Genomic DNA, 27750 nt, shown 5'->3' on the forward strand with positions numbered 1-27750 from the left:
TGGTGAAATGTTCATCAGCACACTGCTGGGGGAGCGCGGCGCAGAATTGCCGCGATGCTGAGTTTGTTTTTTCTCTTTCTGAGGAAGTGAACCAACACCGTTGAGACATGTCGTTAATCAATACGTGTGGGCGTTCCCTCTGTTCCCCGGGTCATAATACTTGCTGTGTGTTTTTGCTGTTTTATTTTTATGTATGTTTCACCAATTTTTTTATTCACAATTACAAATTTTCAAAATATCTGGCAGTCGTAAGTAGTGTAGCTTAGTAGTGTGGATGAGATGATAAATTTTGGAATCATAGTTTTGGTTCAAATCCCACCTCTTCTAAGTAGCTGATTGACCCTGGACAATATTGGCTCATATGTAAAGTTGCTACAGTAATAATGCTTACTTCACAGGGGTTGGGTGATTTAAGGTTTATGAAATATTTAGAGATAATGACTCAGGAAGTGTTGCTGTTGCATTGTTATAATTAGTCCTCATACTCGATCATGGGTGTAGGGCACACTGAACACCTTTCGTAGTCACAGCGACTGTTACTCGAGGACAGTCAGTAGTGTACACAGCAGTGCCGGGAACGTAGCTACCTCCATATGTTCGAGCCCTTAGTGCAGGTGAAACGTGAGTCAGCGGAGTGCCTGTGGGAAGGATTCACCCTGTAGGTGAGGAACCAGACACAGAAACACACGACAGTACAACTACGTGCAAGTGAAGAGGACGACCCCAATCCATTGCCTCTGTTTACTGAGTACCTGCTGTGTGCCGTTGAGCACCTGCTCTGTCTCCCAGGGCTTTCGCGGGGAGAAGTCCTGGGAGACGCAATAAGGCAGATGGTGCATTGGTTCGTGCTAAAGACCGTTTTCTCAGAACAGTGCTTATGAACGGGAAGGTTCGTTTGTGTTTCAGTCCTGTTCCCCCAGGAGCACCGGGATAGGAGCCTGTCTGAGCTATTTTTAGAGCTTTCCAAGGCAGGCTTGGGGAGGGAGAGGGAAGAATACTCTGGCAAGTGCCAGTTTTATCAGCAAGTCAGAAAAGGCCAGCAGGTGCTTGAAAGACAGAACGAAGAACTGTAGGGAGACATCAGTGGAGACTGCTGGTCCTTTGGGCCAGCCCGTCTGGTCCAGCAGATCACGAAGACCTCCATCTCGTAGATTTCCCAGCACACACGTCGGGAAGGGCCCTTCAGATTCATGTGGTTTGGCTGTAGCTGAGAGTCACTGGTGGTGACACACTCTTCCACTTCCACTTAGACTGTTTTACAGTGTGAGGATTTTTTAATCCTCACTTGAGGACATGTTTTCATTGCTTTGAGAGACAGACAGACAGACAGACAGACACACGTCAGTGTGAGAGAGAAACATCAATTGGTTGCCGTCTGCTGTGCGCCTTGCCTGGGGATCAAACCCGCAACCTGGGTGTGTGCCCTGACCAGGACTCGAACCTGCAGCCTCCAGTCTAGGGGTGACACTTCAACCAACTGCCCCTCACCAGCCAGGGCTGTACTGTTTACAGTTTAGAGTGAGTGTTAAGAAATCTTTAGTCTGTTAATAATTGTCTTCACCCAGACTAATAATCTTGTTTCTAGGCTCAAACGAGTAATGGAATGGGGGTTCATCTTGAAAGTCCTGCTACCTTAGCTTGCAGAAAAGCTTTCTGCCCACCTGCTCCCTAGGTTGTCAGGTGGCTCGATGGCTCCTTTAAGATGCTATGGGTAAAGACTCCTGTATTTGTGACCAGCAGATTAAAACCAAGCAAGAAAGGATAATCCCGTTTTGCTGTTCTTTTCAATGGACAGGCCTGGATATATGTGTCTAAGAGTAGAAAGGGTCTGGGAGAAATGGTTTCTGTGAAGGGAGGGTGGTGGACTGGAAGAGGAACCCGGATCTCTGTGCCCCCCACTACGCGTTTCCACACTGTTTGTCATTGCCCTTCTTCCCCCGTGAGCTTAAATAGGTGAGGGCAGAAGGACGGCTTTGTTTTTCTATGTGCATTCTTGCCACGGCCCTGGTCCCCTGCCTTCTGTCACCTCAGCTGCAGTCTCGAGTCTCTGAGCCTCGACAGCCCCGGGGGTGTCGGCACACTCCTCTTTCCTGGTGCTCATTCGCAGCCTCTTGGTTTATGTCTGCATCCGCCCGGCACCCGGTCCTTGCGATCCCACTCCCCGTACATCATCCCCCTGTTGGTCTTGGCTGTTCCAGTTACTGCATTTGTTTTGTTTTTCGCCTTGGAGAACTTACTGTTTACAAAGAACTGCGATACTCTGAGTTTGTCTAATTTCATCTCTTTCTGTGATGTTTCTCAGAGGCTAAATTCTAGGGCCCTTCGCATTTTATTTCTTCTATTACCTTCTCCGTGAGATGGTAATAGAAGAAATAAACTTAGTTCCTATGTTTATAGACTTCCTCTATGAAAGGGAATCTGAGATCATGTGGCTTATTCAACCCCTAATAAAATAACAGTTTTCGTGTAAAGCAATGTACATTACAATGGTCCGGAAATCTGTTCCCCCAAAAGTTCGTGGTGCTGTCACGTTGGTGATACCTGCGTTCTTACTGTAGCCGGACAGGAACCTGCCTGGAGCCGACCTGCCTTAGGCCGGCCTGTAGTGTGTGGGTTCTTGACTTCAGGCAGGAAAGGTTTCTCAGGAGATTGGGAGAGTGCATTTCATAAAGCTGGGGACAGTGAGACCAAGGAAGGACTTAGGGTGGGAGAAGCAGCAGAAGAGAGCCCAGGCTGGGCTGCTGTTAGCTCACCAGGAAGTCAGAGGAAAGGGGGCCTTGCAGACAGGATTGGGGGCAGCCCAGGACACGCTGCTGCTGCCTGCTGCTCGCCTGGTTGCAAGTCCCCTGGGGACCCACAGAGTTAAGGAGAAGGTAAACGGTTTGTGCGGGGAAGGGGCATGGGTTCACCCTGAAGCGAGCCTGCACCCTCTCTTTGCAGGGTTTCTATCTCTTTTCTTCAGGTGAGAATCTTAGGGGGCAGTCTGCAAAATTTTCCTCAGCTTTCCAGGTGCCTCTTTCATGTGCTGATGCATCAAAGTGAGTGTATGGGGGCGGGGCTGGGATCATTCTCTGGTCTGCTTTACCCTTTCACCTTTTGTCATGAGTCTGCCTGACTTTAATGGGGTTTCGTTACTTGTTCCCCTGACTTCATCTGTCCTCGGGTTTAGCTGGCACAGAGGGCACTACCTGGGGCCCTGTTCTCTACTTCTCAGACTGGGGTGATGTAAGCTGTGTATTCTCTGGCTAGGAGGACAGGTGGAAACTACAGAACTTGCTCTCAGGTGCCCTGGTGAGGGGAGAAAAGGCCTTGCGATTCACCCGCTGGCTCAAGTTGTTCAAACTGTTTGGCCTTGTTTAATTTTCCTGTTTCCCCCTTCCACTCGCCCAGGAATTTTCCTAGCTTCTTACTGCCCTGTCACATAATGAATGTTAGTCAGTATTGTTTTGAAATTGTTTACACTAACGTGAGTCACTTTTTTGTTCAGAGAAAGCAGTGCAGTTACTTTTATTTTAAAAACAAACTGAATGTGCATCACCTTGCTGTGCATTGACCATGTGGCCTGTGACCTTCCTCCTGCGAAAAGGTGGTTACCCATAAACTTCCAGCGCAGCTGCGTGCTCACCCCCGCCCCACCTTCCTGCCCACTGGGCCCGCCCTCCTGCACGGGAGCTGAAGAGCGAGCCTGCTCAGCAGGGAGGGCAACTTGCTCAGGGAGGTGGGAGACAGGGGGAGGAGGGGGGCAGAGACAGCTGAGCTGTGGGCGGAGTCCCCTGGGGGGTGGGTAGGCAGGGGAGTGCTGGCAGCCTCAGGGACCAGGTGGCCGTTGTCAGGCTGTACTCCTCTAGAACTCAGTCATCTTTTGAACATTGTCCTGGTGAATTTCAGGAAAGGGAGACCATCCCTTTCCATTGATTTGAGCTCAACAACTTATTTTTAGGTACATGTAGAGGAGAAGTTCTCTCCTTTGAAAAAACATGGAAGGGAAGAGCTTCAGCACGAAACTGAAGTGAATGGCCCGCTGTGTGGGGGATGCTGGGAGTGACAGTGTGTGTGTCATGCCGTCCCACCCACACCAGGGCCTTTACCCTGACACATGCACGCTTTTCCTGGCTATTTTTAGAAATGATCGCTTTTTTTTAGGAGAACTGTGTAATCAGCTCTGTGGGGTTTAAAAATAAGTCAGACAAGTCATCCTGGATTGCAGCAGGTGACTCTTCAGCACTCGCATTCTCCCGCTCCGTGCACCCCAGTCGGTTAATCCTGGGCAGTGAAGCCATCAGACCTGCTCACCCAGCAGGGAGCGGGGTAACTGCAGCTGTCCTGGCGGAGGTCAGCTGCGGCTCAGGTCCGAGGGGCACCACCACGCCGCCTCTGCCCGGCATGAGGAAGCGCCAAGTCTTGCATGTCAGGAGCACGTGGCGCACATACTTGAGGAGGTTGGACTCGAGTTCCTCCTTTTCAAAATGCAGGAGTTGCAGGGAGCAGGAGAGCAGGACCAGCACAGTGTCCCAGGGATTTCAGTTTAAGGTTTTCTTCAGCTTCTTCCCCGGAGGGATTTCCGTTTTACTCAGCGGCCTGGTTGTCCCGTGTGGTAGTGAACCTTACAGACAGCATGAAGCTGGAGAAATGAAATTTGCTTGCCATTTGTACTGGACTGATGCAGCTGCAACAAAAGCTGGCAGCTAATATGCACTAGAAAAAAGAATCGTGCTGCTTCATTGAGCTGAATTGAATCCCATCTCTCTGTACAGTTTGAGAGGTTTGTGTTACAGAATTTGGGTTAGAAGAGTTAGTTGTACAGATTCTGCTGTTACGAACGTGGTCAAACCTCTCTAAGAAGTCTGAGGTTGCATTGAAATCGTCCGTCCGCGTGGCATCTCCGTCCTCTAAGCTCCTGCAGGCCGGGGCGCTGTTGCTTAGCGTTGATGGGTCGAGGGCCAGGCTGGCGAGTGTTTGTTTGGTTGGCTAATGAAGGGCTTAATTTAGCCTTTCAGTGCAGGTGCTTCACCTAACAGTAGTTTCACACGCGCACACGCACACGCACATGGGCCTACTTCTGACAGTCTGCTGCTTCCGACTGCAGAAGCTTGGGAATGGGATTGCTCTTCGCTGTAGCACTTTGCACAGTTTTAGCACTAGCTACGGAGTCACTCTGAATTGAGTGGGAATTGAAAGGTACTGTAATATTGGGGCCTTTTTTTGTATTCAGTGTCTGTGTTAGAGGAAACAAATGGTCAGCTATGACCATCGCTGCAGCCAAACATCAAAACCTGCGACACAAGCGCACGGGTCACCATTACCTGCACTGCGCTTGGCGCGCCTGAGCAGTGAGAACCGCGAAGCCGTTAAGTTGCATCGTTTCTTCCCGTACCTCCTGTGGACGGCATCTGCACCCGTAACTCACGTGTGACAGTGAATATGGAAACCCAAACGCGGTGTCTATCCTGGAAGATAAAGTGTGCCTTTACTTACGTGAGGTGTGCGTGTGGTGTGTGTATTAATACATAATGCCTACACACCCATAACACACATTTCCAACAGTCACACCTAACACGCAGACCTTGACCTTTTCCCTATAGTGGGTGGAGAGCTGTGATAAATAGACATTTGTTCCTATCTCTGAGCTGTGTAACTGAAACGAGCTGAAAATCTCGAATCCGTGCTGGGAAGTCGAGGGCCGCAGTGTGGGGCCTGGTGCCATGGGGGCAGTGCAGTCCCTTGCACACTTCTCCTAGCAAGTGGGAGTCCGCCTAGTGCCGGGGCTCCTTCGCTCTCCCTAGCGACTGAGGCCTCTGACAGGAACCTGAACCAGAGCTGACGCCGAGTTCAGCACAGAACGGCCGGGCAACGTAGACTTGCACCGGGAACACAGCTCTGTTGTTCAGATTCCAGCCGTTCCTCAGCTGATAATGGCTAATTAGTCTTTTTAATGAACTTACTCATTTTTGATTTAACAAAATTGATCATCTTGGAGATCTGGTGGGCCAGATACTGAGTTTCAGAAATGTGTTGGATAGAAATCGAGCGTCCGTGGAAACTCCGCCCTCGGCAGCTTGAGAAGAGCGAGCCCAGTGTCCGTGGAGATGCAGCCTCTGCCTGGCAGGGGTGCCCTCTCCGGTGAGGGGTGGAGGAGACCAGTTAATGAGCGTCACAGACTTCCTGTGGTTATCTGCTGCCCTGAGGATTTAGTGTGTGTTGGGGGGTGGTCCTGCCTGTCCCATTTGGTAGCCGCTGGCCACATGTGGCTACTGAGCACTGGAAATGGGGCTTGTCCAAATCAAAAGTGCTTGAAGTAGAAAATATACTAGATTTCAAAGGCTTTATACAAAAGAAAATAAAACATTTTTTGAATAATTTTAACATTGGCATTTAAATAACACTTTGGATTGTTACATTAAATGAAATAAATTATTAAAAGTAATTTTACTTTTTAAAAAATATTTTAAAACGTAGCTACTAGAAAGTTAAAACTTATCTGTGTGGCTCACACTGTATCTCTCCTGGACCACTGGGGTCTGCAGTTCCACCTTTTCCGGTGCCACAGTTTGTACAGACGACGGTGTGAGATACCGCCGGTGTGATCGGATTGGAGATCTCGTGCGGCTCAGAGCTGAGGGTCCTGGGTTAGGGGTGGGCTCCAGCTTTTGCTCACTTTTTTCCTGAACTCAGTTGTGTCATAATTTTATAGGAAATGCAGTATTACCTGAGCCAGTCGAGTAACAGATTTTCCTTCTGTCGATCTGGTAAGTAAGTTACAACATTATGTCAGGAGTGGCTCCCTCTAACGTACAGCACTTGCTTACGTGTCTGTTGTTTTAAATTTCACTTTCCCCTGTGAAGCTCTGGGATGGGTTTAGCACATGCTTCTCCTTGCTGCGCAAGGTGCCCTTTGCAGGCACCAGTAGTTCTGCGCTCTGCTGTCCTGGTGCGCAGTTGCTGTCACGTTGTAATGTTGTCGGCGTAACAGCCGCGCGTGGTTCCAGCCTTGAGAATTGCCCTTACGGTCACTCGTGAAGGGACTTTCCTCGGGAACACAGCGGAGTGCGTTGCTGCGAGTCAGGCTAAGGGTCCGTACTGAGCAAACAAGGCCCCAAGATTTGAGAGGTACTTACTTCTTAAGGCCTCTTTACTTGCTCTGCTCACAGACTGTTTACTGTTGCTTCTCGTTCGCAGATTGTTGAGGAGCAGGATTTACAAGAAAGGGTAATTTTCCATAAGTTTCTCCAGGTAGTTCTTTCAGCACAGGGCCGTGGGAGGGGGAGCGCAGGACAGTCGGGTCGGCCTGTGAGCGGACAAGACTCCGGCCAGGGGGCTGCTAGGCTTCAGGATGAAGGCCAGGGGACCTGCAATTTTGTTTCTGGTTTTGTCGTACTTCCCCAGATTATCCTTCGAGAGTTCCTGAACTGCAGTCCAGCTTGAACTAATCCACGTCCAGACGGTGACTGGGCCGGCCCGTACGTTTGTGGGAGGAGGGCTAGCAGTCCTGCCCTGCTCCCCCCCTCACCCCCCGCCACCCGTCAGCAGAGACGCGGGCAGCGGGCAAAGGCCCGGGAGCCTGGTGTGGGGTCGGACTTGCAGTCTGGGAGTCCAGCCCCCTTTCTCCCAGTGAACTAATTAAGTAAAAACGTGGAGGGCGGCTGTGCGCTCTGTTTGGGGAGCTCTCGGGGCCGAGCAGCAGCCCTGTTTGCACAGGGGCCACGTCTTCCTTCTAACCCTTTCCTTCGGAGCTCCTTTCAGTTTCTTGAAATTACTTAAAATAGTCCATTGCTTTATGTTGTCTTAGAACCTCCAAACTCCCCCTCAAAAAAATCTAAACATTTCATTGAAGCTCATGGAAGATATTTAAACTGATGTCCCACAGTTTTTCTGAATCTCAGTTTTCTGGACAAGAGCATTTCATTCATTCCATCTGTTTACTTTCTACTCTCCTAGACAACCATCTCCTCTGCTGTCTCTTCAAAATTCTAGTACCGTCTCCTCTGTCCTCAGTCTTCCCTAATGTCTTTTTAATGAGAAAGCCACGTAAGTAGAAGGAAAAGCAGTCAGTAGAAATAGACCGTAACTCACAGGGATGCTAGAAGTAGCAGACTTTTAATACAGCTGCTGTGCAGGCATTTAAGGGTTTAAAGAAAGGCGTAGTTCCGAGGAGGTAAAGGGAAGCTGCGAAATAAGTCAGATGGAAACAGAGGAGCTGGAATACACAGTGTCAGAGTGAAAACTCACCGGTTGGATTTGGTGACACATGAGGTATACAGAGCAGCGAAAGTCTCCACGCTGAAGCACAGACAGAAGAATGTGGGGGTGGGGTCGGGGGAGGCTGGGACCTTCCCTGTGGTCAGAGCACTTACAAGGAAAGAGCCATCGGTGGCGGAAAACCATTTCCTCAAGTTACGGTCAGAAAAATCTCCAAATATGATGAAAAACATGTACCTTAAATAAACCCAAAGCAGGATATACATGAAGAAAATTATATAAGGCATACCATGATTAAATTGTATAACACTAATGATAGAAGAGAACAATCTTACAAGTAGATGGAAAAAAAGAGAAACTACACACAGCTGACAAGATGATAATTCTGACCACTTACCGAAACCTCGCGACGCAGCACGGGGGTGACGAAGTGCTACACGGGAATGTACACAGCCAGGTCGTTCTGATAATGACAGCTTCCGTTTGTTCAGTGCGTGCTGTGTAAGTCGTGCGGGTGGCTTAATATACGTGACCTCATTTAACCCTCAGCGCAGCCTCAGAGGCAGTAGGATTGCCGCATCCCAGAGAGATGAAAACGGGGCTCGGAGAAGCCGAAGGAGTGGATCGTAAATGTCGCCACTTCGCGAATGGGAAACTAAGCATTGAAACTAGATACGATTGACCTAAAACCACTTTTGTTTTCCTCTGTAAGCCATACAAAATAGAACACTTATGTAACCTTGATTTACTAGGTAAGCTAACTGGAGGCTGTTTGCTGTGGTTTGTGTGTTTGAAAACCGCTGGCAGGCAGTCAGCAGGATTTATTGAGCACCTAAGGTGTCCCGGCTGGGTATCGAAACGGGTGAGTGAATGATACCAACATAGTCCCCGATCTCATGAAGCCCATAGTCTAGCAAAGAAGGGAAATGGTTTATTCCAGCTGCCTCTCGGAGCTGTTCAGGAGTTAAACAAAATGATATATATTACAAGAACCAGCTCAATGGTATGTAGCACTTCTATTAAATGATTCTAAGTATTTAAAAATAATTAGAGGTATTCAGTGCTGTGTATAATACACACCAAGTGCTGGGGAAGCAGTAGGAGGGGCAGCGTCTCACTTGGTCTGGCAGATTGGCGAAGGCTCCCCTGAGTTACTGAGTCTTCAGATGACCATACAGAATGGAGAGACCGTTAGCAGAAAAAGAGAGTGGAGTACAGGAGATCACTCTACTCGGGGCGCAGTGTTTGGAGAGCCTGGTTGGAGAGAACGTAGTGTGCTCTTTATTCTGAGGACAGTGGGAAGCAATGGAAGGTGTTCCGGATGTGGGTGGAGAGCGACCGCAATCACCATTTCCATCAAACAGTCGTTGCACCGTTCCAGCATTCTGTAGGAACGATCTTGGGGGTGACGAGAGGGACACGAGGGCGACCGTGAGAGAGCGGGTCAAGCAGTGGGAGTGGGACGGAGTAGATGCGGATATTTTATTTGGAATCCACAGAATCTGGCAGTTTTGAAAGTGGAAAATGAGAGACAAGATGCACAGTTGCCAGGTTTCTTGGCTGGCGAACAGCCACTTACTGAGAATGGGAAATCCTGGGAAGTATCACAGGTTTGGAGAAGAAAACAGTGGATGATGCTGGATGTGTTGTTGGGGTATGCTTGTGTGGTGTCCCAGCAGAGACGTCCAGTGGGAAGTTAGAAACTTGGGTCTGGAGTCAGTGGAGAAATGTGGGCCTGGCATGTAGTTTGGGGGAATCATTTACTTGTAGACAGTTCAGGTCAAAGGACTGGATGGGAAAGGGAAGGCGGAGAAGGAAAAAGTGTGAAACATAAGCCCTGAAGAACTCAAACCTTTAAATTTAGGTAGAGTTGGGGGAGGAACAGCAAGCAAGGGTGGCTGAGTAAGAGCATCCAGGAAAACGAGAGGTATCACGCAGAGGTTCAGAAGTGTCTTAAGAGCAAAACCAGTTTCTTAAGTCCTGCTGAAAGCCTGGGCAAGATGCAGGCAGAAAAAAGTTCGTGTGTGTGTGTGTTTTTTTTAATTTAACAATCTGGAGGTTGGTGATTGTGTTAGCAAGTCATTCTGATGGAGTGATAGAGACAGACTGGAGTCAGCTGAGGTGAGTGGCAAAAACTGGAGACAGGCAGAGCTCACACAGCTCTGGCTGTGCGAGGGGAGAAGGGTGGGCAGGAGCGGAGGCAGGATGAGGCGGGGGACGAGGCTGGTAGCAGGCAGAGGGCTGAGCGTGTTTCTGTGGTGCGGTGGTGCTGGCAGAGCGCAGGCAGTAGGGCTGGGAGAGCCCCGGAGCCGGCAAAATTGAGTGCCACGTGCCGGCGTGGCAGGGCAGCTGGGGTTCCACGGGGTGCCCCTAGACCGGGAGAATATTTGGTCTGATACAGAGTTGGGTAAATGTAGAAAAACATGTCAAGATGAATGCAGTTTTACTGTTACCCTGAAATCTGGAAAACCAGGCCAGCACTGCACTATTCCTCCAGGAAGTCTGCCTTGTTACAACAAAAAACAAAACAAAAAAGGCAAATGAAGGTACTTAACTGACCTCAAGGAGCAGTATTGAGTAATGCAAAACAAAATTCTTTCATTTTTCTAAAAAATCATTAAAGCAGAATTGCCTGTTTGAGACCTTTTGTATGAAGAGTCCTGTTAATTTTAATGCCTGAAGCCGTATTACTCCAACGGCCCACATGAAAGATTTGTTCAAATGCTTTGTTAGGGAATGTGGTGGACTTGAAACTCCAGGCTTCTTTAAAGATGGGTAACATTGGGCTAGGGACAGTCTTCCCGCCCGCGTTCACACAGAGAGACCCCTGCCGTGCCCACCGCAGAAGAGTTCGGGAGATCCCGCCGCCTCTGTCAGGGCTGTGCTCCCGCTGGCAGCCAGCTGTTCTGGGAACAACAGTTTGCTTCGCTCTCCTCTCTTCTCTCCCATTTCCCCAAACCTTCACAAAATAAAGTAGAGGGAGAAAAACAGATCATCTCTCCTTCCATACTGATATTTAAGGTGGCATAAGTGTGCTTATAAAAGCGTCAGTCAGCACAGCACCGACTTGCCAAGCTAAGTATTTGGGTTGGAAATCGTGTCTCCCCAACTGCTTAAAAACGGGAGGACCTCTGTGAAGTGGTAGACAGCTCCCTGTTGCTGGACAGGAGGGTCTCTTCGCATCTCTGCCTACATTTTTGAGCGGTAAAACAAGGTTCATACATACCTGGGGGCCAGGTATGCACACACACGTGCATATACGCAAAATCGGTTTGCAGTGTCAATGTACACACACATCAGCGAGTGTAAATATATATTAAAATGCCTTCAAAGCTTTGCCAGCCCGGGCACATCTCACCCAGCGAGTTGCGCAGAGCCCTGGGAGCTCTTGGGAACGGCCCGTGGGTTTGCGCTCTGCGACTGATCGCCAGGGGTGTCTGGGTCTCTACGCCATCGCGTGGAGTCGTTCTCTTGCCTCAAGTGCTTTTTTATCATTTCCCGTCTTAACCAGGGGAACACATACACATACTTTCATTTCTGATGTTGAGCCCTTCTCACAAGGAAGAGGAAAAACAACACCATTCAGTAACAAAGGTGTATTTACCGACGTTTCCCCCCAAATTTTCGCCGAAGCTTTCCCAGTACTTCTGCTTGCCTAGCAGTGGGCTGAGGGTGGCCGGGTAGAGCAGCGCAGGGCAGCTGCGTTGCCGGGAGCTGACGGTGTGGTACCGAGCCTCGGTTCTCGTTCCAGTTTCGCCGCTCGACACCCCTCTGACCGTGGCAGCTCCTCACCCTCCTGTAAAGTGGGTGGAGGGATGTCTCCTGAGTGCGCCCGTGAGGACTGCACGAGTGTCCTAGCAACGCTGTCGCCAGGGTTTGCCAGGGTTCTGGAAACGCCATGGGAGCTCGCCCTTTACCATTGTGAACGCTGTGGGCGTGCTTGCTCTAAGCTCCTCCACCTGCTTACCTGTGTGCGACCGCGGTGATCGAACCTCTCAGCAGGTGCAGGAGTTTAGAAATAGAAGAAATCTTTGTGATGCTGTTATCCTTTGATTCCCTGATTCTCTTCGAGTCAAAGTAAGAAACAGTATTTTTGCTCTAGATAAAAATGATTCTTGCCCTCGTGACTGGCAAGGCACAGACCGTGGCTTGGGTTGGTAGCGTCATCTTTGTCTCACTTTGGGAGGGTCCAGAGAGGTGCATTCTGGCACGGATGGAAGGACAGGCTCCTGGGGAGACCGCCGCGGTCCAGTCCGGGCGCCGCCACTCACGTGCGACGTGGGCAGGCCCCTGGCCTCTCTCTGCCCCGGTCTGGTCATCTGGAGCACCCTCCAGTGTGATGAGCTGGGTTTCTCCTTCGTTTGGAGAACTCGACATCCCCCCACTGCCTTGTGGCCCAGTGGGCCGCCTGGACACGCACACAGATTCTGCAGTGTGTGTGTGGGAGCCGTGGGAGCCGTGTGCAGAGCTGGCGTAGAGAAGAGAAATCTCCCTTTGTGTCTCGCAGACGTGATTGGAAGGAAGAGCTAGAATCTGCCAGGAGTGCGGGGCGCAGGGGTGGGCTGAGCTGTTCAGACAGAGAGAGGGGCGGGGGCACAGGGGCAGGAAGGCGGCTGTTTTCAGGGAACGCTGGGAGTTCTGTGTTGGTAGAAAATACGGAGCAGGGAGGAGCCAGACAGTGGGCGCGGGGGCTGGAGAGCTAAGCAGGGACAAGGTGTCCCCCCACCCTCCACCCCTGTCAGGAACCTACGCGTTTACTTATATTTCAGTATTATAAAAACCAACGTACAAGGTAGGGCAAAAGTAGGTTCACGGTTGTTCGTACAGAAATAAATAATAAATAAATAATAATAGATAATAATACAACAGTAAGTTGTTTCATCTACTCACAACTGTAAACCTGCTTTTGCCTCTCCCCTCCCCCCGGGCATCTTCTACCTTACAGAGGACTTTTTAAAACAAAATTTTTAGAGATATTTGAAGGATGAGTTGCAATATTTTTAGTTTTCTTCTGTAGTTTATGAAAAAGTACTTCACTGTTCATGCGAGGAAGAGTTAGGGTTGGTCCCAGGGAAATGCTGTTTGCCTTTGGGAGACGGCTGTTTATTTATTTTTTATTTCCACGCACTTGGTGTGCAGTGTGGTCGTGTTTCGGGGGCACGGTGTAGCGGTTTGGCATTTTCATACCTTACAAATGTGGTCACCCACCAATTCTGATAGTCATCTGTCACCGTGCAAACTTACCACCGTGTCATTGACTATATTCCCCAGTTCCCTGCCCCCTAAAAAGCCCCTTTGAGTAGAAATGGAGAGAGGATGTACCATGCTAGGGGAAGACTTGTAGGTGCGAGTACGTGTGTGTGTCGAATTGTGTTTTCACCCTTCTGTGCTCCTCATCACGCGTGCCCGTTGCTGTGGCACACTGTCCTTCACACCTGCCGCGCAGACGGCAAGCCTTGCCTTGCGCAGCGCCACGGGATGTTCGGAACTGAGCGAGCCCCACGCTCGACAGCTGGCCCAGAGACTGGCGCGTTGGTCTGTGTCAGTACAAACACACGCTCCGCTGTTGTCACAGAGAAACGCTGTTTAAAACCCCGTACCTGGCACAAAGGAGATACTCGGCAGACGCTCGCCGTGCATCTCCCCTGGGCTCCGGGAGTGACTGAGAATCTCCGTGTCTGCAGCACCATTAGACATGGGGCGGGGAAGCCTTTCCAGCAGGTGCAAGATGAGGTCGTGACACGTGGTAGATGCAGATGCAAACCCATCCGAGAGAAGCTCCGCGTTATCTGTCTTCCTTTGCACTTAATGGTCCTCCAAGTCCTGCGGAGTAAGTACTGTCATGCCCCACTGGGGGGGAGGAAATGAGGCCTGAGATTGCACAATACATAGCAGGCAGTGGGCTGAAGTCAGGGGTCTCGGTGTTGAATCGGTACATTTTTAGTTTACTGGCCTGCCAGCACAGCATGAAACCACTCAGTGTCGGTGGACAAGTGGGGAAAAAATTCCTGTCCTGACGTGGGACATAGACAATAAAATAAATGCAAATAATTGTTTCATCAAAAAATTATTGTACATCTACTATATGTTAGATCTTGTTGTAGTTGCTGGGGATACACCTGTGAATAGCTTAGTTGATTTCTTTATAAAGTTGAGGTTATCTTTTTCACCCTTCTGGGAAAATTCTCTCAGCCATTTTAAACCTTCCTTTCTAACAGCCAGAAGAGCAGCACAGCAAAGGACGCGTCTGCAGCACCGGAGCGTCACTTAGCGTGCATCCGAGCTCGTCCCCAGGTCCCACACCGCTCAGGGCGGAGCTGCGGGGCGTCTGGGCCCACAGCCCACCGGGAACCAGCCCCCCTGCTCTTGTCAGTGAGAGTGAGCTTCAGAAGGGGCTTTCCTCCTTGAGGGTCCTGAGTGAGTTAGCACCCTCCTGGCGGGTCCTCAGAAATGCCGTCCTGAGGCCTTAGGGTGGAAGAGTGCCGTCTGCACCACAGCAAGTTCTGTTCGAACTCCCCCGAGGCAGCTCTCAGTGAAAAACCGGGCCCAGGCTCCCTGATACTGGGTTGGCCGAAAAGTCTGCTGTATCTTTTCCGAACAGTGGCTCTAGTGGTGTTTAGTTGTCTTGAACTTCATTCGAAACAATTTTCTTAGGTTGTATTGTGATAGCCGTCACATCAGTGTGCATTTTAAAAAAACTTATCAAAATTGGTGAATTTTTGTGCGGCCATTTTAAATATTGAAGATGGAAGAAAATACGCAACATTTTTGGCATATTAGCTTTATCATTTCAAGAAAGCTAAAAATGCAACTGAAACAGAAAAACAAACTTGTGCAGTGTATGGAGGAAGTGCTGTGACTGATCGAACGTGTCAGAAATGGTTTGCGAAGTTTCTTGGTACTAGTGACATTCTGGCCAAATAATCCTTTGCTGTGGGGCTGTCTCATGCACTGGAAGATGTTTAGCAGCACCCTGGCCTCGCCCCACTAGAAGCCAATAGCGGGAGACAGCCGACATGCTCCAAATATCCAGATCAAAAAAGTTATTGGTGAAAACAAAAAATGTGTCTTTTATTTTACGTAGAAAAACATAACGCAGTTTTTGGCCAGCCCAGTACTTCGAACCCTTCAGTCCCAGGGTCATAGATTCAATAGCCTCTACATTAAAGCTCCATTGTTTTAAAAAAAAATCACAGGGAAACTGCCTTTTCAAGAGAACTTGTTCAAGACCTTGGCAAGTCTCTACACCTGTCAGCGTCAGTTTCCTCGTGTTTGAAAGTGAAGGTGGTTTTCTAATCAGACAGGCCTGTGTGCATCTGACAAGAACTCCCCTCAAAATACACAGAAGACACAACATCCCCACACAGTAACAGGTGACCTGCTCATGGGCCGAGACTCCCGCCCCAGTTCTTGGGCCCCACTGCAGACTCCCACTCGAGGACACGCCCACCACCTATATTACATGGCCGTTCCTGACACTGTGTTCTTACTGTTTTAGTAACTGCACCAGTGAATTGAACTAATACCATTAACTGCTGTTCTTCTGATTCAAAAGCATTTCTGGTATTTCACATTAAGAATTCTTATTTATCCGACCATATACCACGGTTATAGCTCTGCCTTCTCTTTTTAAAAGATTCTGAAATTCAAAAAAAAGATTCAGACCAAAGTATTAAAGCAGACACTTTGAAAAGTCAGGTTCCATGGCCGCCATTGAGTTAGAATGATCAGCAAGGGGTGTGGAAGTGAGCAGAGGGCCTTCCTCCCTCTGGAGGCAGCGCTGAGCCTTTACCTTCCACTCCAGTAAATAACCATCAACATGCCATGATTCGTGGAGAAGGGAGTTCCAGAAGCTGGGGAGAGAGGTGGATCCTTCGCAACAGCTCTGATTTATTTCAAAGAAACTTTGAACTTATTCTAGGCATCTCTCTCCTTCGAAAGTCACCTGATTAATAGGTGGTGCTCATGGTACCTCTTACATTGCTTTTGAAATGTTCATTTCTGCCCCATCTTCCTTGTTACGTGTTTGTGTATCTTCACTCTCTGACTTTCCCACCGGACTGTAGGCCACATAGAATGGCGGGTATGTATTGTTTTAGTCCACACTGTACACTCAGCAGTGGCTCAGATGAGGCATTCAGCAGATGTGCACTCAGTCAGGTCAGGCCAGCACGACCTCATCTGGAATGTCATAGCAGCAGGGTTACTCTGCTTCTCCCTGCCTCTGTGCGCGTCACTGCCGAAGTGATCGTTCTAACGGACAATGCTCTCGCTTCCTGTCTTCTAACCAGTAATGAAGGGTGCCTCAGGAGAAAAGTCAAGTTCAAGCAAGGCACTTCAGGCCTGTCTAGTTTGGGTGCAGCTCCCCGACCTTAACTACAGCGGCTTCTCACCCTGTGGCTCCCAGGCCCTTGAGCACCCAGCTGGCCAGACTCACCGGGCCTCCTCCTGCCTCCTTGCTCACACGTCCTTCTCTCTGCTCAGAGTGGTAGGTCACCTCCTTAGCTGTCAGGCAAGCTCCACCTCTAGTTCGAGTCTCAGCTGAAAAGTTTTCTCTCCTATGTAATCTTCTGCGACTCTTCCAGGTATATAACTGGTAATTCGGCATGCAGGTTAAAAGGGAGGGCAAATGAATCGGCCCAACGGGTTAAAATTCAGCTGGGTTAAATTCTAGCTCCACCAGTTTTTAGCCGTGTGTTTGGACAAAGAATTTCAGTCTCCAGGTGCCTTAACACCCTTAACAGCCCTAGTGCGTACTGAGCGGACGAGTGTCTGGCTCGAGGGACGGCGCCTGGCCGCGGCAGGTCTGCTGCCCTCTGGACGCCGCCGTCACTGTCACTGCACTCCTGTGCGTGCGCCCCAGGACCTGACGGAGCCCTCGCCCAGGGCTGAGACTTATCTGTGGCCCCGACACCTGGCGCGTGGTAGGTGTGAGCGCGCTCTGATTACGTGAGAGGATGACTGTTCCAAAACGACGAGGTTGGTCTCGTATTTCTAAATCTCCCGTTTAAAGAGGGTGCTGCGGAGCAACCCTCCACCGCCTCTCCCTCTCCTGCTGCCTTCCCTGCCCCCTGAACTGCTCCCTGCGCAGCCCCCAGACGTTTGCAGGGTCTGTTTCTTTTTCCTTTTGTTTTTTTAATCAGGAGTTGCGCGTGCCAGGTTCTTCCTTGGTTTTGGGGTTTACTTCTATCACATCTTTCTGGATACTTCGCCCTAAAAAGGGAACATGTAGAGATGTGCTGGTTTTCACTGTTCATAAGTGAGCGTCTCTTAAATCTTCAAGAAATGCCATTTAAGATGTTGCTCCGCTGTTCTGATTGAGAGCCGTTAGTTACTCCAACCGTGGTTCCCTGCATCCAGTCTGGCGTCTTCTAGGCTGTCTTTGCCCTTGGTTTCCAGCAGTTGCACTACTGTGTGTTCAGGTGCGGTTTTCTTTGTATTTGTTTTACTTGAGAGTCACTGAGCTGCTTAATTATGTAAATTTATGTTTGTTTACCAGTTTGGAGGCATTTGGGCTCTTTTCAGGTTTTTTTCCTGCCACATCTTCTCTTCCTTTACTTCTGTGACACTGATTACACATATGTTAGACCTTTCGATATTGTCCCACAAGAGTGATCTTTTAATGTAAATCTTACCTTTTTACCCTCCTACGTAAAACCCTCCAGGAGCCTGTCGTTACCAGTAGAAGGCACTCCAGCTGACTGCTGTGGGTGACCGCGCCCGTTGCCTCCCCACAGAGGCTGTCTGTCGTCCCCTCTACACGCCCACACATGCAGGTTTCAGACCCTGATCTCTTTTAACAGCCTAGTGGAGACACACTTCTCATACCATAATATCCACCCGTGAAAAACACACACTTCAGTGGTTGTAGGGTATTCCTAGACGTGTAACCGTCACCACCGTGGACCTCACCTGCATCTGCTTACACTGTCTCCTACTTCCAGGCACAGTGTCCGGTGCATAATGCCTGCTCGGTATTCCTCAAGAGATGGACTTACTAGCTCTCAGATGATTTAAGCATTAGCCTTCAATAAAACACGAAGAAAGTTTATATGACTGTGTTCAGTTCTAGAAAGAGTCTTTTATAAGAGCTGTGCTTTTTGAGGGCTCTCTGAAGCAGCTTCACCCATATTTTAAGAGTTACTGCAGGAAGTTACGAAAAAAGTCTCTCCCGATATGATGGCTGCAAGTCCTGTTTGCGTTCCCCAAAGACAGTAGTCATCTCTGCCGACCTCACAGTGGCCGAGGAGCGAAGAGCCACTCAGAAATGTTGCTCTTCTATTTTCAAAAGTGCCCTGAACATTGTTTATTGATTTGAATCCTTAAAATAGAGCGTAGAATCTCTAGTAGGTGTTTTATTTACTAACTTTGAATAGCGGTTGTTCATGAGATTCTGGACATCCCTTTCCTGGGGCGCCGTCCGTGTGGTCTGTCAGTTCCGAGCCTGGTTAAGCCGAATTGCCCCATCTCCTTTCCAGGCACTGATGCGGCCGGGAAGAATCGATAGAATCATCTACGTGCCTTTACCAGATGCACCCACAAGGAGGGAAATCTTTAACCTGCAGTTTCACTCGATGCCGATCAGTCAGGATGTCGATCTGAACGAACTCATCCTCCAAACAGACACATACTCGGGAGCAGAGGTAAGAGAGTTCTGAAAAGATGGTGATGGGAGGAAAGCGGTGGCTTGGGGTGCCAGCCATTTCAGGTAATTGTGTGTCAATCAGTCTTAAGACAGGAAAGGCCCCGCGTGAGCATTTTACCTGACCTCCGTTGCCTCTCAGTGCTTTTGCGCTGGCTCCCGCCAGGGCTCAAAACGTAGTCTCGGAAAGGCAGCGTGATCGAGTGGCGAGGACGCTGGGCTGGAAGCAGGGGTCCCCTTGGGAGCTTCCTGACGCAGCAGCTTCCGACCATATGCCCTTCTCTGAACTTCAGCCCCTTGACCCACCAGATGGAAACAGCATGTAGCCACCTGGACCATTTTCTCACCGAGATTGCGAACGTGACCTTAGGGTATGTGAGAGCACTGTGTGGTTCCAAAGACTTGCCGGAGAGTGTACTTTTTATCTTTTTGGAAAATTATCTCAGTGTACTTGTGGATCAACAAAAAAAATTCTCTTATAAAAACTGTAAGTGGAAAGACAGCTGCCCTTAACTGAGAATATACTCAATAATGGCAGCAGGAACTCTGAAAATCCGGAAGTTTTAAATAGGGCAGATAAACATTTTCTTTTGTCCTTAGCAACTGTTTACTTGCGTTATTTTTATTGACAAAATACAATTCCATTAAAATAATTGTGCATCTTTCTACAAGCGTTTCTTATGAAAAGGACAAATTCAACACAAAAATACCTCTGAATACCACTGATACAGGTTTGTACTGGGAAGTTGATATTTTTAAAGCAAAATATCGTAGATTCTTTTTGTTCTGAGTTATCTAGCAGCCTGGGACTGTGCATTTCTGTTTTGCTTGCTGCTGTTTCTGTCTGTCTCTGTAAACCCAGAGATGAACACAGCACCGATTATGAGTGGTACCCAGAGGGTTCGAAGGTCAGTTTACGCGTGGAATTGGACTTCGTCTGTCACACCGTCTTAGCTCAAAGCAACTGCCAGTTAGAGTCCAAATATACTCATTGTTCTGCCGCAGGTATGAACTGGGTGTATTTGATGTCCCCCCTTAGGGTTTTCTGTTGCAGTGGGCAGAGGGAAAGCCACGTAGAGAGTAGCTTGAGAAGCAGATGAAGTGCGCTTTTAAGTCCTGTCTGTCATTCTAATGAGCGTCTCCTTGGCATGACCGTCCCTTACGTTGAAGTGAACGTGCAGCCGCTGCTGACTGGCTGCTGCCGCGTTTCGGGGCTTCGCTCTTGGACGTGAGACCGGGGCCTGGCAGCATGGGCGCGGTCTGTCAGATTCCAGGAAACGGCCAGGAGAAGACACCATAAATCTTTCACTCGGCCTGAGTGAGGTGGAGGAGTAGTTATAGTTAGCAAAGTGTAAATGTGCCTTTCTCACTCGGAAGTAATTTATGGCAGGAACAGGGAAGAGCAAAACAAAAATCAAAGCCAGTGGGGCTCTGTCTGGCTGAGCGGAGAAAACGCGGGCGGTGCCAGCGATCACTGTACCAGCTTGCTGGTTCTCACGTGGTGCATGCCGTGTTTAGTCCAAAATACGGGCACGTTGTTTCCGAGTGATGTTTATATCAGATCTTCTAAAAATAGTCACGGGAAAAGCAGCAGAAAATTCTGTTCATCCTCAGTTTACGTTTTTTGTGTCCCGTAGTGCTTGGGTAGGGGAAGGGTATCCCACTGCGGCCCTCATATAATCAGTACATTATTACAACTTCACAGAAACTTTGTTCCAGAGCTCTATCTTACTAGTGCCGGGGTTTTCGACTTGGACAAGACGGGTTTGTATCCCATTTGGGGGAATTTTTTGGTGGGAGGGTGCCCTATCATTTGAGAACTATTATCATTTATTTTTAAGTCTTAAAATTAATAAATAGGAAATGTAAGGCAGACAAAATTTAGCTACAGATAAAATATAAGATCTCACCTTCTCCCGTCTCCATCAAAATGGAAATGGCGCTGTGACGTTGAGAGCTAAAGTTAGTTTTGATTTTTGTTTTAATGGTGGAACAAATTCAAAGCCAGGACCTCAGTCACCTGACTCCTACAGACTCATGGCTGTACCACTGAAGTAACTAATTTACTTCCTCCCCAGGCTAAGTCCGCATCCTTCAGCAGAGAACCCACTACATGGTACACATTTAACAAACACTTACTAAACTGGAAAAAGAATAAAAGATTTCAAAGCTACGTTTAGGTGAGACAGACCTCCGTTCTCGCGTGTCGGAAGAGGAGCCCTCTGCCTCCGCAGCAGAGCACCTTGCCGCAGGCACAGCCTCCTTCTCAGAGTTGGGGTGTCTCTCTGGCGGCTTTTGGTACAGAAATGAAACCCCAGATCAGTTAATTGTCTTCACAGGAGAGTAGATTAATCAAAATTACATAAAGGCAATTTTATGTAATTGTACCCCACTAGCTGTATGAACAGGAACTTGGCCAGGTAAGCCAGAGAGGAGGGAGTTGCTGACAGTCTCTTTTTTACAAACAAAATGTTTATTTTAACTATATCAGTGTTTTTTATTTTTAATATTAATTTCAGTGTAGAGGATGATTGGACTGGAGATGATACTGGTGGTACTTTGAATGGTGGGGCTGGGCAGGTACTTTAAAAAAGGATTTCTTTCCACCTTGTGCTTTATTTTGCCCAGTCAGCCTTGTTCTTTAAAAGCTTCCACAGACCCAGTATTTGGAGTAGCTCCTTACACCCTTCTGAGTTACTCCGAGGTCTCTCCCTGGGGAGGGCATGGGTCCAGAGAACTGGAGCATTTCTGTAATCCTCAGGAGAGCCCCAGGGGGGAGTTTGCTGCCAGCTGGGGGAGGGATGCGGCCACTGGGGAGCATCCCTGGGGGCTGGCAGGCAGCATCTTCCAGCCGTGCCTGCACCCGCCACCCCGCTGTGGCCAGGACCCCATTGTCTCTGGCATCTTGGCTGTAGCTCCCAGTTCATGGAAAAACATGTTGCCATTTAAAAGCAGATGGGAATTCAGCTCAGGAGGAAATAATAAGTCTTTTTCAGTTGTAGCTATTGTTTGCTTTTGCTTTGATTTTTGTTTAAGTTATTTGTAGCAGATTCCACTCCATTTTTTCATTTGTCTTTTATCACATTATCCTAGTTACTGTAGGAAGACTTTTATCTTACCCACCGTCGGGAAACCAGCAATCACAGATGAATGCACATGAAAGCCGTTGCTGGATTCCTTGCCCGTGTGCCCTGTGCTCCGGGCTGGGGTGGCCAGGGAGAGGCGGGGCTTCCTCTCTGGGTAGGATTTGCTGACGTGGGAGCTGCAGGTTTATTTGCATTGCAGGGGACCCTCCTTTTAGTGCTCCTGTCCTTAAGTGAGACGAGGATGTATCCAAGCCCGGAACCAACTGCACACCTCATAAGTAGCGCAGGCAGTCGCGGCAGCTCTTTCACATGGCACAGTTTCAGGGGGCCTCTTCCGAGAGCGGCAGTAAAGTGGGGAAGAAAGCATTTTAATGTTGCAATTGAATTAACTTCTAATAGAATTGTAGCTCCTTTCAGGGTAGTTTCAGGCAAGTTGCTGACTTCTTTGAAACCTCATTTTCCTCATTTGTAAAGTATCTGTGTGACTGAAGTGTTTTGAGGTTGAAATAAGATAAATGTCAGAGCGCCGGGGAACAAAGCCCGACGCAGGAGTGCTCTGTGGGCACTCTGTCCTCGTCGTCGCCCGGTCCGGTCTCCGTGCAGTGTCCCGCTTGCTGCCCAGGGGTAGGGGGTGTGGGTAATGTGGTTTGCATTGCCTGGGCAGCCAGATAATTCTCCTGAAAGTTAAGTGATAATTGAGTTTGCCTCTTACCCTTTTCTTCAAAATTAAAAAAAAAATCTGCTTATGAATCTATTCTAGAAAGTCTTTTTAAAGCAATTTGTTAGTTGAATGCATTTCACACTAAGTTTTATAAAGCTTTCCCATCATGTAAAGTTAGTATACGAGTATTTATCCCCATTTCACTAAAATGATGTGTCTTGCCCTAAATTCTGTTTTGTGGTCTGAACCTTCCTGTAGCTCAAGGTCATCGTGCCAGATTGACATTGATAGTCACCTTCCAGTGTGCCTCCCTAACTCGGGAAGGGCTCTGTTCCCTGGGCTGGGGCTGTTATGGCTAATAAAAGGAGAACCTGTGCTTTCTCTCTTGCTTATTAACATTTCTTCTGACATCCGCTCTTTTCTCCCACTTGGTGAAAACAGAGGGAGCAGTTATAGCCACTCCGGCTCCCTGTGCTCTCCAGCCTGAGTCTCCTGACGATTTAAATCTGGATCAGTGTGTTAGAATCTGGCGTAGTTTGACTCCGTATGCGACCCGTCGAACCGTACGGGGCCGTAAAGATCCTGGAGCGGGGCCACACACCCTGTGGCCTGTGTGTGGCGCTGTCAGAGGGCGTCTGGACAGCGTCCGGTCTCCGGGTGAGTGGGAGCACACAGGACTTATCCTCCTGGAGTTCGCCTGCTCCTCCTCGTGCCTGGTCAGCGTCCTACGCAAACACTGCTGCAGCTAGCTGCTCCGCTGTTCTGATTTGAGATCTTGTGGTCTCCTCCCTCTTTCTTGTTCTTTTACCCTAAAATTCTATATCCCAGAGTTTCAAGATAGTCTTTGTTAGTATAACCCACTGAAATCGCTGCTTTGTCATTAAACCATCACCACCCCCACCCCACCCAGAAAGAGCTTCTCCTTTGAACTCCTTTACTCTGATATATATTTCGCTTGTTTAGCTCTTAGCTGATTTTTGTTTGTAGTAATTTTAACATGAGCAGCCACCTCGTCTCCCCCAAAAACCGTTAGGTCTCCTACAGAGAAACTAGGTTTTGTACTTCGGGAGTCTAGCACAGCGACCGCCATCCCACACTCAGTCAGTGGAGGTTAATGTTGGGTGAATGATAGATTTATGAGTTGGTTCCAAGTCATTTTACTAACAAAAAATGTCAGCCTTGTCCTGGCTGGCCGGTTCAGTTGGTTGGAGCATCATTCCCTACCCCCCAAAAATGGTTGCGGGTTTGATTGGCTGTCAGGGCACATACCTAGGTTGTGAGTTCAATCCCCAGTGGGGTACATACGGGAGGCAACTGATTGATGTCTGTCTGTCTGTCTCCCCCCCTCCCTCCTCCTTCCTCTCTCTGTAAATCAATAAGCAATATCCTCAGGTGGGGATTTTTTTTAATGTCAGTCTTAACATTCCCTACAGCGGCATTTTCTAGTTTTAAACGTCGTTTTGTATAGATTATCTCTGAGCCCCTTAGCGCTGTGGAAGAGATCTAGAGCCAAGCAAAACCACTTTATTGTCGGAGGACCCGCGCAGCCCATCCCTGGCAGACCATCCCTGGCAGACCGGGGACCAGAAGCCAGACCTTTACTCCCTGTGACCTCTTCCCCTCGGCGTCTCTGAGTCTCTGGTGCAGGCTGGCCTGCTCGTGTGGACTCAGCAGGTGTGACACATCTCACCGTTCTCATAGGTGCTTGTCTCACAGCTGCTTTTAGTGACCTCTTGTCATCTTTCCCCAAAATAGTGTAAGCTACTGAAAAGTAGGAACTGTTTCTCTTTATTCACTCACTGGAGTTCCCAGGTGTCGTGAGTAACAGCGCAGATTAGAGGGGCAGATGTATAAACAACTGAAGCTCTGTATCACGTGGCCATGCGGCATCATCTCATGAGGTGCCCAGCACTGTGGGAGACAAGAAGGGGGCACCTCACACTCGCTGAGTGTCACTGCGTAGATGGGGCTCCCCAGGTGGAGCGGGGCTCCCGGCAGATGGAAAAGCAGAGTGCATGAGAGAGCACGGTGCGTTCCAGACTCAGTTAAAGGTTGGGATATTAATGGGACAGAGTCTGCATGTACACGTAGTTGGTGATAAAGTAGGAAAAGTGGGTCAGACAGATGCGAAGGACGCTGGGTATCATGTGATCTGCACTTTGTCCTTTGAGCAATGGAGAACCATTGAAGATTTTAACAAGCAATGTTGTCGTCAGACTTCTGACCAAGGCCCCCACTGGCTGGCCTCCCGAGCGTCTTTGTGTGAATTATGGGAAGGTCCTTCTTCGTGCCCCTTGGTGACAGCTCTCTGCCGGGACAAAAGGCTCGTCCAGCAGAGCAGAGCACGAGCTTCTGGGAAAGTCCTTACTTCAGGAAGTCCTCATGCACCCCTCCGCTGGGCACCCCTGTATGCACACACCCTACCCCTCTAGGAGGCTGTCTCATCTGGGGCTTGGCCACTGTTCAATATCCCTCGGTGCCTAGCTCAACACTTCATATGAGGTTGGTATATGTTCTTTGAATAAACAAATTTAGATTTTAATCTTAAGTAGAGAAAGTAGTTTCTTTGACTTTAAGATTTGTTTCCTGAGCCCTTGGACAAACACGCTTTGTGAATGGCACAAATTAGGAATATTAAATATGTCTTTGTGCAACAGTAGCACCTCAGCCGGCGTGAGGGTAGCACCTGCCCTGAGTGGCCAGGCTGTGGATGGCCGGCGGGGTACGTTCTCTGCGCCATACTAGCACTGGTAACTTTGAATATACGCTCCTGCGGTGAAGGCCTTCTCTCTTCGCCTCTGTTCGGGGGCTAAAATGTGGCTGCCCTGCTGTCCATGAATTACGGTAAAGCCCTTCAGAGCAAAAGTCAGAATGCACTGAAGCAGATACTTGGACTACACCTTTCAGCCAGCCCTCGCCCGTGCCCCCTCTTCCCCACTGGTGTACAGTCTGCTGACTGAGGGAACGAGCTCGGCGAGAGCCTGGGCCCGGCCCGCAGGCCCACTGCGACCACTCACGACCGTGCCCGTTTGGCCAACCCGGTTACCTCTAGGGCTGCGCTCTCAGCTGTGATGAGGAGTGGGCAGCGTCTCTGCGGTCCTTCCCAGGGCTAAACATCTGTGTGGTTGTGTGTGTCCTTGGCCTAATGAATTGTCCCTTAGGGCCCGGCCTCCAGACACATACATGGTGATGCTTTCCCTGCGATGCTTCTAAGAAACCTGGGGTCTTGGGGTCTCAGCCAGTGTCCATAATGCTTGTGAGTGGGGCCCAGAGATCTTAATCATGGTACCAGAGGACTGGGGACCTGGGAGAACTCCGACAGTGCATGGAATTCAGGTTTTTGGGTGTGTTTGTCTGTTTTTAGATTTTATTTGTTTTTTTAGAGAGAGGGGAAGGGAGGGAGAGAGGAGGAGAAACATCAGTGTGTGGTTGCCTCTCGTGCGCCCCCTACTGGGGACCTGGACTGCAACCCAGGCATGTGCTCTGACTGGGAATCAAACCAGCAACCCTTTGGTTCACATGCTGGCGCTCAATCCACTGAGCCACACCAGCCAGGGCGGAATTCAGATTTTAATCAAAGTTCTCCTTAGCAGGCTTTAACAATTGTCAACTCAATGGAAAAGAAAGTTTTACCTGTTCAGAGATTCCCAAGCCCAGGGATTTTTTTTTTTTTTTTATATGAGACCTTTGGGTTTTTTTTGCTTTTCAACGGAACACCTAGTCAAGTTCAATATCTATGATTCTGGAGGCATTAGGAGAAAAAGTGTTATAAAGTGGAAATATACTACAATAGCTCAGTTTTCTCCTAAACTCCTTATTAGGAAAGTAAGTAAAAGTTTCAAGTCATAATGTTTAAGTTACAGTTTTTCAAACTTCTAGTTTATAGAGATGTAAACATTCTCTCTTTCCAAACTTCAACTCCAACGTAAATTGGCAGTAAAAGAGCCTTAATTCAGCTTACCTGAGGGCTGTCTCAGCTGGGATGTTTACAGCAAAGCGAGTCATCCTCCAGAACATCCTGTGCCGCCATACCTGCAGCGCTGACTCCCTGCCAGGTGCTCACAACTGCTGTCAGATTACAAGAAGCATTAGTCAGAAAGGAAGTGGATGTTGGATGAGAGGCCGGCTGGCTGGCAACAGACTTCACACAGCATCTCACAACCAAATATTGCAGCCTTTATCGGGAAGCAGTCTAGCAAGGAAACACGCTAGTCAAGACCTACTTGATAATCTGGTCCCCAAGCCTGGTCCCCCGGCTGAATCTGTATCTGCAGAGAACGACTCAGGCCGGAGTGCCGCTGATTTGGGCGTTTTAACAACCCACCTGGTGTCTCCTCTCCAGGTTCTCAGGCTTTCTGTTGACTCATGCTGGCTCTCCAGAATTTTTGCACAAACATTTCATCTTTGCTTCTTCATCTTCAAAAGAGTGACAAAATTTGGGGGTTCTTCCAACTTTAGAGGAGCTTATGATTATAAAAATGATATGCAACATATACTATTAATTTTGTCATACAGAATCTGGCAGAGTTTTTTGTCTGGTTATATACCCGAAGAGATCGATAGATGGCTAATTTCTTAGAATAGTAATATCTGTGTACAAAAAGTATGCCACCGACATACATGAAAACTGTTTCTTCTAAGAACGCTTCGTGCTGGGTGCAGGTGCATCAGTTAAGCAAGTGGGTCGTGGAATGAGGAAGATCTAAGCCCGGATGCCAAGTTCGCTAGCTGGTGACCACGCCCCTGGTGCGTCAGGGTGAGAGCGGCCCGGCCTCATGGGGCCGGTGTCCAGGTCCCTGGACAAAATTCGCAGCCAGTGCCCAATAAATTACTTCTGTTACACTTTCATAACCAACAAATCCAATGTAATTGATCTCTAATATTACAAAATTTCCGATTTTTCCGTATTTTGTTGCCTTCAATTTTATGGATGCTAATAATGAGCGTCTTATGTGTGTGGCATGTTTTCAGTTTAGTGGTGTGGCCTTTGAATTCAAACTGTATTTCAGAGTTACGTGCAGCCTTTTTTTCAGCTGGTTCATATTTATAAACATCTGTAAGACCTATTTTTATTTTTTCCTTGTTAAAGATTTATACTATTTTTTACTTTCAAGTGTATAAAGTTCTCTTTTTTTTTACAAACTGTCTACATAATATCCCTATAC

General features: G+C 48.6%; 1 protein-coding gene across 5 annotated transcripts in view; it reads left to right on the top strand.

The window, feature by feature from the left end:
* The window catches only part of AFG2A (AFG2 AAA ATPase homolog A), a 191930-nt gene that overhangs the window by 135314 nt on the left and 28866 nt on the right, over positions 1-27750 (top strand). For 4 of the 5 annotated variants that reach the window (XM_045202464.3, XM_024569009.3, XM_053911556.1 and 1 more), the window contains exon 15: positions 18675-18839. In XM_045202464.3, the coding sequence (XP_045058399.2) occupies positions 18675-18839 (165 nt within the window). Of the gene's footprint in view, positions 1-18674; positions 18840-20543; positions 21354-27750 lie in introns of those variants that run through there. The other variant, XM_053911557.2, reaches the window with a different exon arrangement.

Source organism: Desmodus rotundus, chromosome 9 (genome assembly GCF_022682495.2).
Source record: "Desmodus rotundus isolate HL8 chromosome 9, HLdesRot8A.1, whole genome shotgun sequence".
Classification (NCBI taxonomy): Eukaryota; Metazoa; Chordata; class Mammalia; order Chiroptera; family Phyllostomidae; genus Desmodus; species Desmodus rotundus.